This window comes from Solanum dulcamara, chromosome 2 (assembly GCF_947179165.1).
Source record: "Solanum dulcamara chromosome 2, daSolDulc1.2, whole genome shotgun sequence".
NCBI lineage: Eukaryota > Viridiplantae > Streptophyta > Magnoliopsida > Solanales > Solanaceae > Solanum > Solanum dulcamara.
In genome coordinates, this window is record NC_077238.1 from 76078436 (window position 1) to 76101067 (window position 22632).

Sequence of the window (22632 nt, forward strand, 5' to 3'; positions counted from 1 at the left end):
ACGTTATTTTTGATATACTCTCGATTCAATAATAAAAAATAATAATTTAAAGCAGTCTAAAAAATGAAGTAATAGAATTGAAGATAAAAGGTAATTTTAGTACAAGGGAAAAGTTTGCTTCTATAAAGGGCAATTCAAGTTAGGTGTTAAAAAGGAATGTAGTAAAAGAAAACACTTTTTACTGGACAAAATGAAAATAACCTACTTAAATACACAAAAGTGGTGGGTATTATCGTAATTTTTCAAATAAAACAATTTGTTCGTATCGATAATTTTATAAATAGTAATTAGAACTCAAATATCTGATTGAACAATAATAATTATTAGTATATTAGTCAAGGACAAATCCAAATTTTCAATCAAAACTATATTGACCTCCATTATTACGTAAAATATAAGTAGCATTATTAAAACAATGAATGCTTATTTTTTTTCCTTTTCGCATAATTAATATATACATGAGTTATAATACTGAGTCCAAGATGTATTTTTTCCCTGAATTTATCCTCATCCTCTATTTCATAATGCATTTACTAATATGCCTTAAATCGATCAGTCGAATAAACAAAATCTAAAGTTTTAGATCAAGTCACCGAAATTTCAATCTTTTTTGGATTAAATTTTTTTTTTTTAGAAAATGTCATTAATTTGATAAGGTATTTTTCTTTGGACAAATTCATGATTTCTTTCACTCTAAAATTTCATTGAATCTTGCTGGAAAAAATCTTTTGAAGCCAAAACCCAATTCAATCATCCATTTGGTGATTTAGATATAAATCTCCTGACATTCTTGATTTCGAGCTTCATCGTCAATAAAAATAGATAATTTTACATGATTTAAGAAAAAATAAATTATTAGTAACATGACATTAAAAATCTCGAATTTTATCTTTTAAAATAGTGATAAGATGGCACATCTTTGTTGGGTCATTTTCTTCGTATCTTTTTCTTGTTTTTTCAGAGCATTTGATGCAAGTGTTGGGGATCTCGACCCATTGTACAGGTAACATATTTGATGATTTTCACTTTTAATTTTGTGTTAATTGTCGTTTCACCAAAAACATTTATTGCTTGAATATTTTATGCAACACTGTTGGTTCTTGATCGCAACGATTTGAATTAACTTATATTCACTAATAATGTATTGAAATTTATATTAATTCATTTCTTTTTGTAAAATTCTAAGAATTATAATAATAGTGTAGATTATACTAATTATAGCTAAACAACCTTTTTTGGGGGGTTTCTTGACAATATAAACGATAGAACATGTTTGTGACTTTTTGTTGTCTGGTCAAACTTTTAAAATCTACTTATTTTGAAAAACCTTTTTTTTTTTTTATCTCAGAGAGTATCGTTTTTGTTTCCGCTTATCAATTTGAAAAATACTTTTGCCAATAGTAGGACATCAATAACAAATAAACAATGTTTTCTTGTGTTTTTTTAGGAGAAACTACTTTTTCAACCTTTTGAGAAACAAATTCTAATATATTTAATAATACTTATTTTTTCCTTAAAAGCTTGGTCAAGCGCCTCAACTCTTTAAAATAAACACTTCTTCATCAATTAGAGATATTCACCGGAAGAAGCCAATTCCTAATTTGAACTTTATGTGTTTTGAATTCTAGGACAATGACCTAAAGTGCTAATACGTAATTGAGTTCTTCATTTAGTTTTTATATATATCTATTTAATTTCTTAGCACATATATATACCTGATTAAGATCAAAATTACTAAATTTTGCCGAATCTGTATCTCAAAGGTAACCTGTGCCAATGTTCAGCCTTCCTTTTCTCACCATCAAGTCTACACATAAATAATTAATTTCAAGATTTCATATTTTTTTGTGTGTGTGTATGTGTCATCTAGCACTTTATTTAAAACATGACCACTTCTGAAGTTTTGGTTTTGCAAGTGTAGGGCACGTATGATGCAATGTGAAAAGACTGGATGTGCTGGAGAAATATGCTTACCTCATTGCAAATACTCTTTAGATGGCTCTTTATTAAATAGCCAAAAGAGCCTCTATACATGCAATTGAATCAAAGGGATTGTCCAAATGATTGCAAGTACCATTGCATGGTTCAAAGAGAGAGAAAAAGATCTTCACTTGGATTTGGACCTGTGAAATATCATGGTAAATGGCCATTAAAAAGAGTGTTTGGACTTCAGGTTTGTAATGTTATGAACCTTGTACCTAAGTTTTATGTGTTACGAAAAAAAATATTACACAATCATGTAACTTGTTAGACATTTTAAAACAAATCTATATGGTAAACATTAATTTCTAATCGGATAAAAATGATACAAATAACATGCAAGGGTGTAGTTAGCTATAATGTATGTTACGCCCCTACATGTTAGTTATGCGTTACTAGCTTAAAAATATAAAAATGATGTTGAAAAATGAATGGATCCCTAACTCCACAACAATAAGAATCAATTATACTAAAGTTCCATTTTAAGGACTAAACAAAATTTCATGTCTTAATGAGGAAAAGATTTCTTTAGAATTATTATATTTCTAATGATGTTTCATTAACACACTTTTAGAAATGCGAATTCTTTCAATAATATTCTACTGATATATTTCGATTGTGTTTTATTAATAATATCGAATTTCATCCTTAATTTGTATATTAATTGGACTTTTTAATACAGAATTTTACATACGCCATATATAGCTAACATACTATAATTTTTACGTATGATGTCAGTATATATAACTTAAATATTTTTGTTAGGTGTATGACTAGTAATAAGAAATGATCTGATCTTGACTTTCCAGGAGCCTCACTCAGTTGCTTTCTCTGCACTTAACCTTGCAAAGAATGTCCAAGGATGTCTCTCATTTTTCAACCTAAATAAGAGGACATCCTATAATTATGCTGCTCTGTGGCATATTTATGGCCTGTTGTCTGTGAATTCATGCGTTTGGAGTGTTGTCTTCCACAGCCGGTGAGTTTATTTGCCATAATTAAGGTGTCAAATGGACGGGTTAGACTGAAAAATTTAGGCCGGGTAAAATGAACATGAGTTTATAAAGGGATGTATCAATTATCTGCACGGTTAAATTACTTGAATTAAGATGAGCTAAATAATAGGTCAACGTCCAACCCCTCAACTTTGAAATAGTTTTAATTTCTTTATTTGTTTTCTTGTAATTTGTTTAATTTCCTAATAAAACTGTTTTTTCTTTAATATAGCTATATACTATAACATACTCCCTCTATTTCATATTAACTGAATTTTTGAGGCTTTTTTCGTAGTTCAAAATAAGTAAATTATTCAAAGTTCAAGATAATGTTTGAATTTTTTTCCATTCCTGACCTTTATTTACATTTTTTAGGTGATAAGTTCAAGAGAGTTTATTGCTCATATTTATGATTTTACTTTGAATTATTTCTATTTTCAAGAATAGTTTGATAATTACTAAAAGGATAAAAGTGAAAAATGATGTTCAATCTATATATTAAACTTCTTTTTCTTAATAAGCGTAAATTACCTCACAAATTCAATTAATATGAAATAGAGGAAGTATCAAGTTAAAAAAACTTAAAAGGTTTCTCATATGTCAATTAGGCAATACACATTTAGCCTAAACAATGCAACTTTTATTTGTGAAACGGGCCAGTCAAATTGGTATGACTTATTAAAGGGATAATTAAAGTAATGGCCACTTGGTCAAAGTAATTATCAAAAAAATAGTTATTCGGTATATATTTATATATATTCAGTGTATATTTCATGTATAGAGTTTATCATAATATATATTCATTGTATAGCTCATGTATAAGTAATTTATATTGTATAGTTAGTGTATATTTTTTATGACTTTTGGCAAGCTATATTGTACAGTCACTGTATATTTCCTATGATTTTCGGCTATTTTTTATGTAAATAAAATATGACTATATTTGTTATAAACTATTTAGTTTATTATATATATTTGAAATTGTACCGTTAATAAATGGATAGGTTTTTAACTCGTCCAACCTGAGCAAGTGATACTTTCATAAATTAATTTTCCACCTCTAACTTTATGTCATGGGTATCACTAGTGGCAGACCCAAGTATAGGTTCACAAGTTTGGTGGTACCTAGTGCTTTGCGATCAAATTCTCTCTCTCTCTATATATATATATATGTGCGTGAAAAATAAGTATAAATAGAATTAGATATATTTATTTCAGAGCCTATTTTTTCAACTCGAAATTCACACTGTCCAAAATTCTGAATCTGTCACTATATCTTCTCTATATGGTTGGAAGTTATTATCCATTTTTTCACAATTTTAGTACACTTGATATTGTGAAATTTGTATTAAATTCCTTCAATTTTGTTACAGAGGCATGGAAATTACAAAAAAGCTAAATTGCATATCTGCTGTGGCATTACTTGGATTCTCACTAATTATATCAATGCTAAGAAGTTTCAACATAAAGGATGAGGCTGCAAGAGTATTGGTTGCTGCTCCACTCTTTGCCTTTACAAATACTCATATTTTGTACCTCAACAACTATCAAATGGAGTATGGTAATTTCACCATCTCAATATTTTTTCTACTTCATTAGTGGTGTCATGTAGATATTATGTAAAGTTTGTTGCTAACGTATGTTGCTACACTTAAGGGTGGAGCTAGAGTTCTAGCTACAAGTTTATATATAGTTTCACAGGGTAAATCTCAAATACAACAGTCAACATGGCAATACTTTAACCTTCGGTCCTTTCATATCAATTATTACACAGGATGGGCATGCTCAATTGTCAATTATATTTGGGTCAGTTTCTCTGTCATCACCCATTCACAGATGATAGCCACACAATGGTTCTCTCGTGGAACCCATACCCAAACTATAAATGTGTTGGAACGTGACACTCGATCCAATATATGTGGTGGAACGTGACACCCGATTCTATATATGTGCCGGAATGTGACACCCGATCCAATATATGTGTCAGAATGCGATATCTGATCCAATATCACAATCATAGCCACAATCACAGTACATAACGAATAGTTCACATACTTACACAATCAAGTAACAAGTTCATTTAATGCAATTGTTCACAAATAGTCATTTCATTGGTTTCATTCTATTTTTCCCTTCAATAACAATTTCCTAAGGACCTACGACTGGGACCCACGGGTCGTAGGTCCTTATACGAACCATAAAGTGCAGTCCTAGAAACCCCAATCAAAAATCAGTTCACTTCCTATGACCCATGTCCTATGGGTTGTAGGTTGCCTTACGGGTCATAGGACCCTATCATAGAAAAGGTGTACCCCAAACAGTAGCTACTAGAATTTGCACTTGGGATTTACGAACAGGTTCTACAGGTCGTCGAAGTCTTTACCAGTCGTAGACTCACCTCGTCAAAAGGTCCAATACTTAGTCAAATTCCCAACCTTCAGGTCCTTCCTACGACCCATTTCTACGGCTCATCAATTTCTACGATTCGTCAAACCTTCTCGTCCTACCAACTTTTCCAAAATCCCAAATGTCAAGTCTCTGATCTTTCTCTATAGTTCAACCCTACAGATCGTAGAAATTTCTACTGTCCGTAGGACCTTCTCATAGAGTGGCCTGACGCTTAGTCAAATTTTCCTTTCTTCAAGCTTTTCCTACGACCGACTCCTACGGTCCGTAGGTCCTTGTACGACCGTAAGTAGGCTCATTCAGCCTGGCACCAGATGATTTCTGGAACATTTTTTCTTTGTTTTGGCTTTCCAACTTTCGGTGTCTTACATTAACATATTCGTACAAGGATACTCTTGGAGCAAAGGTTTGAGCTCTCAGACTCACTTGCAATTACATGAAGACAATCGAATTTACATTCTTTACTCCTTACAGCACTCTGTTTCCTTATATTTACTTTGCTTTAACTGATAATCAATATTCAAACCACTCATAAACTGACTTAAAAATATTTAAATTAAGACGCGTGCTTTTGAACTCATATACAAATCCAACTGTACCATTTTTAGCGTAAACAAGTGCCACTAAGCACCAATCATGGAGACAACAGTATATAAGAAGGGTTTCTGGAAAAGTGTGAGAAAATGCTTTCGAAGTGGAAGAAGCAATATTTATCCTTAGAGCACAATCACATTTACATTCATATGGAACCGGCTAACAACATTTTCAGGTAAAATCAGGTCACAAGATGTTCTCCCAAAGTGAATGGACGGAAAAAGAAAGGAAACGAAGATACTATGAATAATTAAAAAAGAATATATGTAATTTGAAATAAGATTTGTTGTTGTTATTGTATTACTTATCAAAAGGCTATGTCAATTACTTATATAAGGAAATTCACCATTATTATTTTTTAGATCGATATGGTCACCCTTTTTTCTAATATTAATAGTGCAAGAACATTGAACAAGTTCTATTACTCTTGGATCATATATAAACCTCAAAAGATATATTCTAGATTTTCAAATTATGATGCTTACTGTTCATCGGTAGAATAACATATCAATGCTTAACAAGATCTATTTCAGCTTCAGTAAAATCACAAACATTCAAGCTATATGTTCAGGGACTGAAGGATGTGGTTAAAGTTGTCAGCTTTGGTGTTCCAATTACGGTTGACGTTACCAAGACTTCAGAAACTATCAAAAAGATCGTTTCCACAGCAATTTCTAAGTTACAGGAAGTCGTTATTTTCCAAGATATAGAAGATTGGAAATACAATCAAAACATCAAAAGTGCTGTACCTCCTCAACAAGCCTGTCCCAAAAGCCCACGCAACATTTTTAATTGACAATTTTTCAGCTTCTACTGCAGCTGCATTGAACACCATTTTATTTTGCGGTGATTAAAAGAACTTGTATCATAGTGGTAGTATAGGCGAATAAACCAAGCAAAAGAAATATTCACTTCTTATTTTTGTTAAGAGCTTGGATATAATCTTATACACCCGTCCAATGAGACTAATGGGTGTAAAATCTTTCAACTCTTCAGCACCATTCTTCTTGGGAATCAGGGCAATGAAAGTAGCATTGAAGGATTTTTCATGCATCTCACTCTGATGGAAGTTTTGAATAGTAGCCATTACATCTTCCTTGAGAACTTCCCAGTATTCTTTAAAAAATCCCATTGTGAAACCATCGGGACCAAGAGCCTTGTCGACTGCACACAAGTTGACAACTTGCAAGGTATAAAAGCCTATACAAGTATGAGCTAGGAACCTCAACCAGATAATCATTGCCCACATTGTTGGAACAGAATTTAAACTTTCAATCAATGTAAAGTACCACAGGATGCTTTTAAGAAATACAATATCAACTCCATACAACAAGATGAGCATCTTTCTCTTGTTTAAAGAAACTGTTGTATTAAACTATCGGCAGTTATAAGAACACTAAAAACTGGAAAAGTAGTGTTTACAGACACAACCAGAGGCACATCATTCTAGAAGACCCAAGCACGCCAATACTTGAAAGATAATGGAAGCACACCAATATTTAAAAGATAAAGGGCATTTAGATATTCAGATCATCCCTATGCTCATCCAGAACTCGGACAACATCTTCGATGTCCATACCTATCATACAACTCTGATTAACTCCTGAAAGGTACCTGAAGCAAGTGACATATTGTGTCCGAATATAGAAAAAAATGGAAAAAAGCTCTGAAGCATGAAAATTCATTGTCCTTTCAGAAACATTGCCTGAACAAGTTGCATAATAGCTAAGATCAAACAAGTGTTTTCAAGACAGAATAGAACATATACTACGAATCGATAAGCCGCTTTTAGAGGCATTTAAGTTTAGCACAAATGCAGTGTCTTGTAAAGAGACAATAATGAGACTGAAGCTAATCATGACAGCAATAAATACCAGTAATCTTCCAGTTTCAAATTTATATCTAGCCTCCAAGCAACCTTATTTATAATGCTTCCATTATCATTGCCAAGTCAAGGCAAGAGAACACAAACAGAAAATATCAGCATGAAATTCACAAAAAGAAGATCACAGCTGAACTCAAATGATTCTAGAGACGAGGTTAATTTTAACAAGATCACATTGAAAAAACAAAACATAGAAGAAATTAGATAAATGTTACTCTTATCTTATAAAGATAGTGTCCACAAGATTAAATATTTTTATCAACAACAAAACATCCTAAAACAACAACTATGATGAAGCTACACATGGAGACATGATCATAGAACAGTTTCAAAATTCATAACTAGTACAGAAAAACAAAGAGGTACCATAACCAACTCTAAAAGCCAGCCTAGAAGAAGGTGATATCTTTTAGAAGTGGTTATAATTCTAGCGATTGATTTATTTTCCCAAGGTTTCAAAACCACCAAGGTATTAGAGAATCACAAGTCAGTTCAGATATTAGTTAGTAGTTTAGTCGGTATTAGTGTTTTAGTAGTCCTTGCTTATTTAATTTTTTGATGACATAGGAAACCAGCAGCCGCTACCCTTTGGGTGCACACAGGGTAAAATCCCCGCTCCTATGCAATAGCTCGCAAACCACACAAGAGAGGTAACCGCACTATGAAAGCCCGGTGCCACGAGCTCAATCTAGAAGGCAAACCTCTTGATTTCGCTGGCAAGGGGTTTCGAACTTTAGACCTCCAACATGGAAGTCCCAAGCCCAAACCATTGTAGTCCTTGCTTATTTAGGATGCTGCATTAGCTATATCAACAGATATTGTTTATTTAGATTACGTTAGTTCAGTTCGATTAGGAGTCTTATTATTTCTCTGTAACTCTATTTAATACCTTTCCGCATTCATTAATAAAGCATTGCCTTCCAGCACTACATATTCAGTGTTTACATTGTATCAGGGTTCTTCACGCTATAACAAGAACGATCCAAAAAAAAATCCTTCCTTTTCACGCAGATCAGCAGCAATGGCAACAACAATGGTAAAAATCCAAGAGTTGTCAATGCTGATAACACGACGGGTACCAACATTATCATCTACGTCCCAATTACCCATCAAACTAACCGGTGGTCACAACTTCACCACCTGGAAAGCCCAATTCTCCATGATTATGTATGGCTACAACCTTTTGGCCATCTCGACGGGACCACTCCCGTCCCCAGTTGCACGATTGCCCTTGGCACGAACATATCTCCTAATTCTGTCTTCTTAACTTGGTTCCGTCAGAATCATATCCAGAATGCCCTCATGGCTTCTGTCGAACCCATCATTGCCTCTACTGCTGCTGACACTGACTCAGCTAAATCAGCATGGGATGCTTTGCATACCACTTATGCGAACAGATCTCAAACTCAGGTCTTCAGTTTGCGTGATCAGCTTGCCCGTGTCACTAACGACTCTCGCTCCATCACCGAATATCTTCACACTATTCGATCCCTTTCGGATGAGTTAGCGACTGCTGGTGCTCCTGTGTCCAATCCTCAACTCATCGTCAAGATACTTAGTGGTCTAGATCCTGAGTTTTGTGAGATCTCTGCTGCCATTCGTGCACGAGATATGGCTATCTCCTATGACGAATTGTTTGAAAAACTTATAGACTATGAACTCTTCCTTCGCCACAAGGATGCGAAGAAACTGTCTAGTCCTATCACTATTGCAGTCGCTACTCCCACCAAATGCAACACCAAATAATCGCAACCATCGCAGACAGACCAACAATTCTCAACAATGGCGCCATAACTCACTTCCAAATACTCCACCACAATGGCAGTCCAACTCAAAGCCAAACAGTGTTACTCAATGTCAACTATGTAACAGACTAACAGGATTGGCCACACCACCAATGCCTGTCGCTCGTCGTCTCACAATCAATTTTTAGCCAAAGCCAACCATGCAGCTGGGTTTACTGCCGCCACCAACCCCTAGATAGCTGACTCAGGAGCCACCCATCATATCACAGCAGTCACACAACCTACAGTTGTACCATGTTAACAAAGATCTCTCCATAGGTGATGGTAACAAAATTCCCATTTCTCACACTAGTTTTGTTCAATTAAATGCATCAAATAATGTTTTTAAGCTGACCCACACTCTCTATTCCCCCTTCCATTAAACGCAAGCTTCTCTTTGTTTCTAAATTTTATCAAGACAATCTAAAGTCTTGAATTTTTTCCTTTTGACTTTGTTGTGAAGGATTTGAAAACGCGGAAACTGTTGGTGCACAGTCGGACCAACAATGGACTGTATGAGTGGCCTGTCTCACATCCCCAATCTCACATGACTGCCACATCCATTCCTCTCCCTACTTGGTATCAACGTCCTGGTCATCCTCACTCTAGAGATATTAGGTTTATTTTAAATAAATTCTCGCTACCATTTCATGAGCTAGACAAACTTTTTCATTGCAATTCTTGTTTATCTAATAAAGCCCATCGACATCCTTTTACCCAATTATAATTGTTTAGCTCTAAACCACTTCAAATTATTTTTAGTGATTTATGGGGGCCATCACCAGTTTTATCTCTTGAGAAGAAGTTGTATTTTTGTTGACCAATATACGAAATATACTTGGCTCTACACATTAACAAAAAAAAAGTGAAGTTAAAGTTATCTTTCAAAATTTCATCCTATGATGGAAAAACATTTTGACGCCAAAATTTTATCATTGTACACTGATGGCGGAGGAGAGTATAAAAGTCTTGACTCCAATCTTTCACTTCACAGAATTGAACACCTCTCCACCCCACCCTATACGCCTCAACGAGTTGCACTTGCAAAACGACGACATTGTCATATTGTTGAAACTGCAAGAACACTTTTACATGAGGCATCCCTTCAACCCCAATTTTGGTTTTTCGTGTGTCATCATGTTGTCTACCTCATCAATCGTCTGCCAACCTCTCACCTAGATAATCAATCTCCATTCCAAAGATTACTTGGAAAATCACCCGATTATAACTCCCTAGGGATTTTTGGTTGTTTATGTTATCCAAGGTAAAGTTGCGTACGATAGACCATTGTGGTCGGGCCCTTCCCCGGACCCTGCACATAGCGGGAGCTTTAGTGCACCGGGCTGCTCTTTATGTTATCCATGGCTTAAACCATACTCCAAAATAAACTTGAACCATTATCGACCCCGTGTGTCTATCTCGGGTTCTCCTTATCCCATCACAGTCACCAATGATTAGACCCAATTTTTGCAAAGGTGTATTTATCCCGAGATGTGCGATTTGTTGAGAATATTTTTTCATTTAAAACTTTGTTCCCCAACACTACCATTAAATTAGCTCACCTATGGGCAAAAACGACAATGTCAAATTCTTCAGACCCCACACCTAAAACTCCAATAGTTACAAATCTCCCCCCTCATTAGAAATAGAAGCATGCACACTAGAAGATTTTCCATCATCGTCTGCTCTTTCTCCAGCCAAGTACCAGGGCAAGTCAAACTCACAGTCCTTATCTGACAATGCGTCAGTGGCGGACACAACTTCACCTCTTGCAACTTCCCTTTCTCCAGGTAAATTTCTATCTCCCTCATCTCCTATAATTATCACTTCCCAAAACCCCTCTTCTATACCTAATGCTTAGTGTCTCCCACCACCATAAATTCACAAACGCCTATCCCCATAAACACACATAGCAGCTCGCCTCCTCTCTTTGTCTATCAGCGAAGGAACACCAACCCTCAACACTCCGGCTCCTCGGCCAGCTAGTCCTATCACTGCGTTGGAGTTTGCTCCTTCACCGACTAATTGTTCGTCTCCTCCTACCCGTGTTGTCACTCGATTCTAAAACATCACCAAACCTAAACGAATTTTTGATTACATAGCCAAATTGAACCCCACCATCACACCCACTACTGTCAAACAAGCACAAAACATCCCGAGTGGTGTGATGCGATGAAACAGGAATTTGATGCTTTAATTAAAATCCAAACTTGGGAACTTGTTCCTTATGACCCGACTAAAACTATTGTAACCTGCAAGTGGCTTTTCAGGATCAAGAGAAATGTCAATGGGACCATCGAAAGATACAAAGCGCGTCTGGTTGCAAAAGGCTTCACTCAGAGGTCGGGCATTGATTTTCATGCCACATTCAGCCCAGTAGTCAAGCCCACCACAGTTCGCATCATCCTCTCAGTGGCACTTCATCACAATTGGCACCTTCGTCAACATGATGTCAATAATGCCTCCCCCAAGGAAACCTAGACGAGGAAGTGTACATGGCACAACCTACAGGGTTTACTAGTGATGACAAACCAACGCATATATATCGTCTATGCAAGGAAATCTATGGCTTGAAACAGGCTCCTCGGGCGTGGTACAATTCTCTCACGGGTTATCTTTCATCCATAAGCTTTGTTAGGACAAAATTAGATATCTCGCTACTTGTCAGACATGGTCTAGGTGACACATTGTTCGTCCTTGTGTATGTTGACGATATTATTGTCACTGGGAGCAACACTTTAAGTGCAATCAGGTCATCACTTCCCTTGCTTCTCAGTTCTCTATTAAAGATTTAGGTAATCTTCACTACTTTCTTGGTGTTGAGTGTTGAAGTGATACCTGAAGGTTTAGTTCTCACCCAAGAAAACTATGTGAATGAGATTTTAAATGATGAGCTAATAACTGAGTGCAAGAATGTCAACACGCTAATGAGTGCCTGTGAGTTACTCACCTTATCTAATGAAACTCACCTGACTGATGCTACACATTATCGTCGAGCCTTGGGTAGGCTTCAATACCTATCTTTCACCAGACGGGACATAGCCTATGCAGTAAAAAGTTTTCTCAATTCATGCAAGCACCGTCAGATCTTCAGTGGAAAGCTGAGAAGCATGTTCTCCGATACCTGCGTGGTATCATTCACCTCAGAGTACGTGTTACTCTCATTAATGACTTCAATCTACATGTGGACTCTAATGCAGATTGGGGTGGGGACATCGCTAACAGAGTTTCTACATCTAGTTACATCTTGTTTCTTGGTCACAATCCAATTAGCTAGTCCTCAAAGAAACAAAATATTGTCTCACACTCCTCCATCGAGTCTGAGTACAGGGCGGTGGCTAATGCCCTTTCTGAAACCTTGTGGCTCACCAACCTCCTAAATGAGCTGCGTTTTACAGTACATCAGTTACCTAAAATCTATTGTGACAATCTTGGAGCCACATTCCTGAGCAAGAATCATATCCTCCATAGTCGTATGAAGCATGCTGTAGTAGACATACACTTTGTTCGCCACCATGTTAACATCAAAAGGGTTCGTGTTGGTCATGTCCATAGTGCCTGTCAAATAGCCGACACTTTCACCAAGGCACTGCCTACATCTACTTTTGAGAATAATTTGTTCAAGTTACGCTTAGTGACCACAAGATTTAAAATTTACTACAATTGCATTAGGAAAGCAGCTACATAGGTGCTAGGGATATCGAGGGATAATTTTGGTGGTCATCAAGGAGATTGGTGGTGGAATGGAGAAGTTCAAGGCAAAGTGGAAGCAAAGAAGGTTGCGTATACTAAGTGGAGTGCGTGGATGATAAAGAGAAGCGGGCGCTTAAGGAAGTTTATAAGACAACGAAGACAAAAGCTAAGGTAGCGATCACAACTGCTAAGACGGCAGCGTCTGAATGCCTATAGGTCGACCTAGGGGACAAAGGTGGGGATAAGAAGTTGTATGGGCTCGCAAAAGCGAGAGAGAGAAGCTCACGATTTGAATCAAGTGAAGTGCATCAAGGATGAGTATGACAAGGTGTTGGTGACGGAGACCTTTATTAAGCAAAGATGGCAAACTTACTTCCACAAACTTTTAAACGAAGATGGGAACAGAGACATTGTGTTGGGTGATTTGGCGCATTCTGATAGACTACGGGACTTTGGGTACTGTATGTGTATTAGAGTAGAGTAGGTTAGGCGCGCTATTAGCAGGATGAGAAAGGGAAGAGCGATCGGACCCGATGAGATTTCGGTGGATTTCTGGAGGAGCACAGACAAGGTAGCTGTGGAGTGGTTGATTAGGCTGTTCAATGTTATGCTAAAGACGGCAAGAATGCCCGACGAATGGAGGTGGAGTACAATGGTCCAATTGTACAAAAACAAGGGTGATATCCAAAACAGTAATAATTACAGGGGTATCAAATTGCTAAGCCACACTATGAAGGTTTGGAAAAGAGTGGTGGAGATGAGGGTGAGGAAATGGGTGTCTATTTCTGAGAACCAATTTGGATTCATGCCAGGACGTTCGACTCCCGAAGCCATCCATCTTATGCGGAGATTGATGGAGAAGTATAGGGAAGGAAGAGGGATCTTCATATGGTGTTCATTAACTTTGAGAAAGCTTATGACAAAGTCCCGAGTGATGTTCTCTAGAGGTGTTTGGAGGCTAAAGGTGTCCCGATGGTGTATGTCAGGGCGATAAAGGACATGTATGATGGAGCTAAGACTCGGATTAGAATGGTGAGAGGAGACTCAGAGCACTTTTCAGTGGACATAAGGCTACATCAGGGTTCAGTCCTTGGTCCTTTCTTATTCGTCTTGGTGATGGATGAGTTGACGCGATCTATTCAAGAGGAGGTTCCTTGGTTTATGTTATTTGCAGACAACATAGTATTGGTTGATGAGACACGAGACAAAGTTAATGCTAGGTTGGAGGTTTGAAGACGGACTCTGGAGTCCAAAGGGTTCAGGATAAGCAGGACCAAAACAAAGTATTTGGAGTGCAAATTCAATGGTGTGGTAGATGAAGCAGACACGAAAGTGAGGCTTGCTACACAACCTATTCCCAAGAGAGAAAGTTTTAAGTATCTTGGGTCCGTACTCCAGGGTAGTGGGGACATCGACAATGATGTCACACATCGCATTGGAGTGGCTTGGATGAAATGGAGGCTTGCGTCTGGAGTCTTGTGCTATAAGAAGGTACCACCCAAACTTAAAAGGGAAGTTTTACAGAGTAGTGGTTAGACCGTCCCGATTGTATGAGTGGAGTGTTGGCCAGTCAAGAACTCTCATGTACAGAAGATGCAAGTTGCGGAGATGAGGATGTTGAGATAGATGTGTGGTCATACTAGGAGCGACATGATTAGGAATGAGGTTATTCGGGAGAAGGTAGGAGTGGCCCCTGTGGCAAACAAGATGAGGGAAGCAAGACTGAGATGGTTTGGACATGTGTGAAGGAGGTGCGTTGATGCCCCAGTGAGGAGGTGCGAGAGAATGGTTGTAGGGGGGAATAGGAGGGATAGAGGTAGGCCGAAGAAGTATTGGGGAGAGGCGGTTAGACAGAATTTGGCTCAACTCCATGTTACTGAGGACTTGACCCTAGATAGGAAAGAGTGGAGGATGCGTATTAGGGTAGAAGGTTAATAGGAGGGAGGGGTTAATGGAGGATCAGGGTATTGTGTTATGTATCGTGTCTCTATTATTGTACTTTTTTGTTTTTTGTGTTGTTTCTCCATTGTAGACTTTCATATTCATTGGTATGCTGTCTTTATTGTTTCTTAATCTTTTACTTGGATTTGATGCACTTGAGCCGAGGATCTTTCGAAAATAGCCTCGCTACCTCCTCGAGGTAGTGGTAAGGTCTGTGTACACTCTATCCTCCCCAGACCGCACTTAGTGGGATTTCACTAATATGTTGTCGTTGTTATCATTCCATCAGTTTATTAACAAACTAATCTCTAATACTAGCAGATATTGACATAATAACAAAGATTGAATTTTACTAAGGAAGAAAAAAAGCACAGATGAAAAAGAAAAAAAAGTTAATAACTGGTCAATGTATTGATTGATCAAAGGAGAAATTTAATAAGAATGTCCACCAGCCCTTAGGCGTGTAGCAGTAGAGTGCTTATTCTTCCATTTTTCGAAGTTTTCCTTCTTTAAACTCCTCTTTTTCTGAAACCATGAGAAACGAAAGACCAAATGGTGCCTTAAATATCAGCCACCAGAAGGAATTTTCTGTTCCTGGAACCCATGGATCTAACTAGATGAAACCTAGTAATAACAAGCAGCGTTTACACTTTAAACTTAAAATCCATAGTCTAAAATAAGGAAACAAAAAAGAAACAGTTGCAAATTTCCGTCCAATTTGTTGAAGAATGACAAAAGCCCCATATTGGTGGTAAATGAGATGGGTGAACTCCTTATCAGGCTTGAAAAATCCTCCTCCCTTTGAGCTAGTTTTTAGGGTGTGAGTTAGGCCTAAGACCTAATTTAACATGGTAGTAGAGTAGGACCCGTCTCACGCAATGTTGGGCCCCCAAAATTAAAATTTCCCATGCACCAGATGCTAAGCACTGGCGTGAGGTGGGGTGTTGAAGAATGACAGAAGTCTCACATTGGTGGTTAATGAGATGGATGGACTCCTTATAAGTCTTGGACAATCCTTCTCCCTTTGAGCTAGCTTTTGGGGTGTGAGTTAGGCCTAAGACCTAATTTAACATAATTCATTGGCATTTTCACAAAGACCTAGCTATTAGAATAAACTAGAGGAAGTACACCAAGGTGCTTTATTGATTTACTTTTACTAGGATGAAATTCAAGGATAGTTATTGACACCTAGAGGAATCAAGGATAGCTATTGATTCTTTTCCATCCAATTCATTGGCTTTATTTCATGTTTGATGGAGAGTACACGATAGGAGTTCTGATGGGATTTTATAGGTGTCTACGGACCTCATAGGAATCGAGAAAGAGAGCTATTGTGGAATGAACTTGCAGCAGTAAGAGGTTTATGGAATGATCAGTGGGTAGTTAGAGGAGACTTTAATGTTTACGGATACAAGAGAGTGAAAAATATAATTGTAGTACAAGATCCAGTGCAATGAACAACTTCAGTGAATTCATTCTTGAGCTGAGAATTATTGATTTACCTTTACTAGGGGCAAACTTCACTTGGTTCAGGGATGAAGACTCTCAACAAGCCTCAAGAATAGACAGGTTCCTAGTCTCCCTAGAATGGAATGATACTTTTAATGCCATAAAACAGTTAGCCATGCCTAGAGTTCTGCCAGACCACAGACCTCTGCTTCTCGAAAGTGGTGATTGGGATACTAATTCTTCTTATTTTAAGTTTGAAAATATGTGGCTAGAAACAGAAGGTTTCTTTGTGATGATCAAAGGATGGTGGCAAAACTACAACATTGGTGGTAGTCCAAACTTTGTCCTATCCTCAAAAAAAAAGACATTACTATCTGGAATAGAGAGACCTTTGGGAGACTAGAAACTCAAAAGGGAAGAATGTAAGAGGAATTAATTATCCTTGAGCAAGCTATTGAAGGTAGGCTTATGTCACAAGGGAAGAATGAGAGAACACTTCATCTAAAGCTAAAACTGAAAGAAATAGCAAAGATTGAAGAGGTGTCCTGGTGGCTTAAGGAAGGAAATAGGAATTCCAAGTTTTTTCAAAGGAGCCGGCTCTCAAGGGAGGAACAATCAAATTGACAAACTGATGATTGATGGGGAGATCTGTGAAGACAAGGGAGAAATAAAAAACGAGATCTTGAAATTTTATCAAGAACTGTATAGGGAGGATGAACAGTGGAGGCCCAAAGCAAGCTTTGAAAATCTAAACAACATCTCTCCGGAAGAGAAAAGCTGGCTAAAAAGAAACTTCGAAGAAGAAGAGGTAAAAACAGTCGTCAATTCTTGTGCTCCAGACAAGAGTTCGGTGCCTGATGAATATACAATGGCCTTCTATCAAAGTGCATGGGATTTCATCAAGGATGATATTATGGGAGCTCTCAACCACTTCCATCAATATTGTCACATGGTCAAATCCAACAATGCCTCCTTCATAGCTCTTATACCAAAAAAAAGGAGCATTGCACCTTAGAGACTTCAAGCCCATAACTCTCATTGGGAGTGTCTATAAGATCCTGGCCAAAATTTTAGCTGAGAGGCTCAAAACAGTTATCTGGAAATTGGTGTCAGGGGAAGAAAATGCCCCCTTAAAAATAGGCAAATCATTGATGCTTCTTTAATTGCAAATGAAATGATAGATGGTTGATAGAAATCAGGAGTTCCTTGGATTTTATGCAAGCTAGACGTGGAGAAAGCTTTTGATAAAATAAATTGGCAATAATACATGCTAGATATGCTGAAACAAATGGGTTTCGTAGAGAGATGATCATATACAGTCTTTCTACTGTAAATACTCCATTCTGGTGAACAGGGGTCAAGTTGGTTTTTTCTCCCCTCAAAAAGGAATAAGCAAGAGGATCCTCTTTCCCCTTTCTTATTCATTTTAGCCATGAAGGGTTTGAGAAAGATGTTAGACAAAACCAAAGAAAACCACTGGATTGAGGGCTTCAAGGTGGAAAATGGCCCATACAATTCCATCTCCATCTCGCACTTATTATATGTTGATGATACCCTAATCTTTTGTGGGGCACAGACTCTCCAAGTTCTATCTCAATCTAACTCTCATGCTATTTGAAGTTGTCTTTGGATTACATATTAACATGATGAAGAGCAAGATCTACTCTGTCAATGAAGTCTATAATTTGAATACCCTGGCAGGAATTCTGGGATGACACATGCTCTTTCCCCTGTACCTATTTGGTTCTCCCTTTGGGTGCAAAATATAAAGGACCTGAGATATGAAATGGAGTGGTGGAAAAGGTGGAGAAGAGGCTGGCAAACTGGAACATGCAATATCTATCTATGGGAGGAAGGCTAACCCTGATCCATAGTGTACTGGGCAGCATACATATTGCCAAAGGAACAGGGAGGTCTGGCTATTAGGGACCTTGACAAACACAACAATAGCCTACTTCTGAAGTGGTGGTGGAGGTATGACTAAGGAGACACGCATCTATGGAAGGAAGTGGTGAATGCAAAATACGGTAAACTAGATGATTGGTGCACCAAACAGAATACAGCCCCTCATGGTGTCGGCCCTTGAAAACATATCAACAATCTCCAGGATGATTACTCAAGGAAGTATCCTTTAAAGTTGGAAATAGTTCCAAGGTCAGGTTTTGGAAAGACAAGTGGGTAATCAATCAACCCCTCAAAGACTCTCACCACAGGATATTCCTTTTAGCAACAAAACCAGACTCCTTTGTAGCTGATAGCAAGGACGGCAACACAAACCAAGACTGGGAGTTGGAGGAACTCACTGATCTATACAAGTTACTGGTAGATTACTCAATGAATCCCCAACTTCCAGATAACTTAAGGTGGGGGCTCAAAGAGAGGCATCTTCACATTGAAAACATGCTACAATCACTTGAATGCAACAGATGGAATGATGACACCTTAGCCTGGAAGTTGGTCTGGAAAACAAAAATCCCCCAAAACTTAAAGGTTTCCTTTAGACAGCCCTTCATAATGCCATCTTAACCCAGGACAACCTGAGAAAAAAGAGGCATTCCAATGGTGAACAGGTGTTTTATGTGCCAAAAAACTTAAGAGAGTGTAAACCACTTGCTATTGCTTTGCCCTGTGGCAGCTGAGCTTTGGACTATGTTTTTGGCAATTTTTGGAATTAGCTGGACAACCCCTCTCAACCTAAAACAAGCAATTGAAAGTTGGAGTTCATGGAAAGTGAACAAGACCATCAAGAAGATCTGGCAGATGATCCCAGCTTGTATTTTTTCGTGTTTATGAACAGAGAGAAACAAAAGATGTCATGAGGGGACTTCAACTCTTAATTGCTCTCTTAGATCTAAGTGATTGTTGAATCTTTATAGCTAGAGCAACCTTTCCCTGCAAATGATATCATCCCCTTCTAGATTTTATCAGTTCCCTCTCAGTGGCTTAGCAACCTTGAGCTTTTGCTTTCGGTTCTTAACTCTAAGCTCCTACTTGTTTTATTTCAGTGTTTGGAGTTACAACCATTTGATTTGTAACCTTTCATGCATCTCCTTGATGCCTTTTCAATACAACAACTTATTTCATCAAAAAAGAAATGCCAAACTTGGTGGCCTTCCATATTTAAATTACGCTTACCATGTTGCAATGTATTTAAGCTTATCTTCTTATGGTTGAAGCTTATCTTCAGTTTCTGGTGTGACCGTGGTGAGCCTATTCTTCTCACCCACATATAAACAAAGTTGACATCATAAAATAAAATATCGCAATCTAACTACAGACCTAGCTACTAGAATAGATAAGAGGAAGCACAAGATTTTGAACATCTAGGAATATATTCAACCAAAAGATACAAGATTTTAGATGCCTTTCAATCCAAAAATGAAAAGAAAAAAAAAACTAATATCTTATAGAGAAATATTTTGAATTAAAAAAAGCTAAACATTATATTTCCATCAATTTACTAAAACCCTAACCTATAATACTAACAAAGTGACATAACAAGAAAGATTATGTCAATATTAACAGAAGAAATCTAATAAGCGCAGCAACCACCCATTAGACATGTAGCAGTAAGAATGCTTGTTCTTCCATCTTTTAAGTTTTTAGTTTTTTGTTGAAATTTTCCTTTTCTCTCTCCTTCTCCTTTCGTAGAAACCATCAGAAAACAAAAGGCCAGAGGTTGTCTAAATGTCAGTCACAGGAAGGAATCTTCCGTAGTGGCCGTTCTCTCCTGAAAAAAATGGATCTCATTTCATTTTCTTTCAACAATCTTACATGTCAAGCCTGTTCCTCTCTATTAGAACATGCTTTATTTTCATTCTTCAGCAATCAAACCTAGCTAACATCCTTGGATAAATAGAGAAACAGTTCCAGAGTGTAATAAAGGAAAAGCAGAACTGGCTCTCAACAGTGAAAAACCATTTCTTGAATTCCTATACACAAAAGAAAGCATTTTTTTAGAGAAATCCCATATAAGCCACTAACCTGAACAAGCTTCTTCCTGCACCATAGGTACATGATTTTTAAAACATCTATTGACCTGCTTTATGTTGTTTGTCATGTCATTGAGACGTCTATCATTCCTCTCCATACAAATAGACCAGAAAAGGCAGGAAGGAATAGAAGTTGTGTAGTGCTTGTTGGCCCTTGATGAGGACTGCTCGTACCGGCTGGTCAGTGCAAGTTCAATGCATCCGGGCATGACCCACTGGACACCAAAAATAGCAAGAAACATTGTCCAGATCAGTCTAGTGAAGCAGTGGATGATTTATTAATTCATCGATACTTTAACAAAAAGCATCTGCTGTATAAAACGATTCCTCTTTTTGCAAGTTGTCATGGGCAGGGGCGGACCCAGCATGTAATGAGGGGGTTCATCCAAACCCCCTTCGGCGAAAAATTATACTATTTATACATGGTTAAAATATTTTTTTATGTATAAACAGTAGATGTCGAACCCCCTTCGGCTAGTTCGTGTGTCTACTTTTCCAGATTTTGAACCCCCTTATTAAAAATCATGGGTCCGCCACTGGTCATGGGTTAAACAAGCCTAGTGAACCAGATAGCTCTTGGAGCTACAATTGTCTTCCAAAATATTCTCAACAGTCAGTCCTTTTGAATGCCTCCCAAGGAAATTAACTGCCTTGCTGAAACTTCCACCACAGTAAGTCAGCAACCTGATCATGGAGAGATAGCCTCCAATTTCAGTAGCAATTCAGTTATATCTTCAAAATCCCAATCGAATAGGTCCTTCGCAGGACCAAACTCAAGCAACATTCCAATTGCCATCAGCTTCTGCAAGGAAATTGTATCACAACCACAGTGAAGCAGAATAAAACAAGCGAAAGAAATACTCACATTTTATTTTTCAATTGAAGCTGTTGTATCATGTCAAGGAAGGAAGGATTCTCCCTCTTAACATTTACCAAAAACCCAGTTGTAGTTGCATCAAACGAGAATCCCCTTCCAACCATTTCCTTCATGAAAGAAACCATTTCACTAATTTTGTTGCACCTGAGAAATCCTCGCACAATAACATTGTAAGTGATATTATTTGGAAAGCAACCATTGTCTTCCATTTTTCTTAGAATATCTTTAGCTTCATCAAACAACCCTTTAAGACAAAATCCATTTATCATTACAGTGTAAGTTCTCACATCTGGAAGCAATCCAATGAAAGGAAGCTTCTCAAAAATAGCATGAGCTTCTTTGAGTTTACCATTTTTGCTCAATCCATTAATGACAACATTGTAAAATGCAATACTAGTATCTTCTCTCTTTTTTTCCAACTTATTAACGAGTGACAAGGCTTCTTCAATAAGCCCATACTTAAAATAACCTTTGAGCACAATGCTATGAGTGTATATATTAGGTATGGGGCCGGTAAATTGCATCTCGGCATAAATATTTTCCGCATCGCCAATTCTTCCAACTTCAAACAGACCTTGCAACATAGTATTGTAGGTAACAACATCAGGTTTTGATCCCTTTTGAGAAATTTCACGAAACAATTGCATTGCCTCATCCACTTTCTTTTTCTTACAATATCCATTTATTAGTATGTTATAGCCAAAAATGTTAGGCTCAATGTTCTTATCTATCATGATAACAAATATTCTCCTTGCTCTATCCAGTTGATCATGCAAACAATATCCATCCATCATCGCACTGTAGGTGAATATATTAGGCTCTACACCTTTTTCGACCATGTGTCCCATTACTTCTTCGGCATCTGCGACTTTCCCTTCTTTACATAGTCCATCTATCACTATGTTGAAGGTGCGCACATCTGGATAAATATTAAGGTTCACGGCCATATCAGAGAACAAAGTCCTAACCTTATCCCACTGACCAAGCTTACACAAACCATCAATCAATGAATTATACGTGACTATGTCTGGAGGAA

At 37.4% G+C, this 22632-nt stretch overlaps 1 protein-coding gene and 1 pseudogene across 1 annotated transcript; one reads left to right on the forward strand and one right to left on the reverse strand.

Annotated features, from left to right (window-relative positions):
• Positions 1-645: 645 nt before the first annotated feature.
• LOC129880781 (uncharacterized) overlaps positions 646-22632 on the forward strand; it is a 64424-nt pseudogene continuing 42437 nt past the window's right edge.
• On the reverse strand, positions 6457-21515 carry LOC129880785 (uncharacterized). The gene is made up of 2 exons (XM_055954978.1): positions 20712-21515; positions 6457-7680 (listed from the first exon to the last, which is right to left on the reverse strand). Exons 1-2 carry the CDS (start codon positions 20959-20961, stop codon positions 7493-7495), a joined length of 438 nt encoding a protein of 145 aa, XP_055810953.1. The 5' UTR covers positions 20962-21515; the 3' UTR covers positions 6457-7492.

Coding starts and splice junctions, on each gene's coding strand:
- LOC129880785 (XM_055954978.1), bottom strand. CDS start 20,961: ATGTTTCTTGCTATTTTTGGTGTCCAGTGGGTCATGCCCGGATGCATT. Junction 7,681..20,711: donor GCAGGAAGAAGCTTGTTCAG/GTTAGTGGCTTA, acceptor CAACTTGTTCAG/GCAATGTTTCTGAAAGGACA.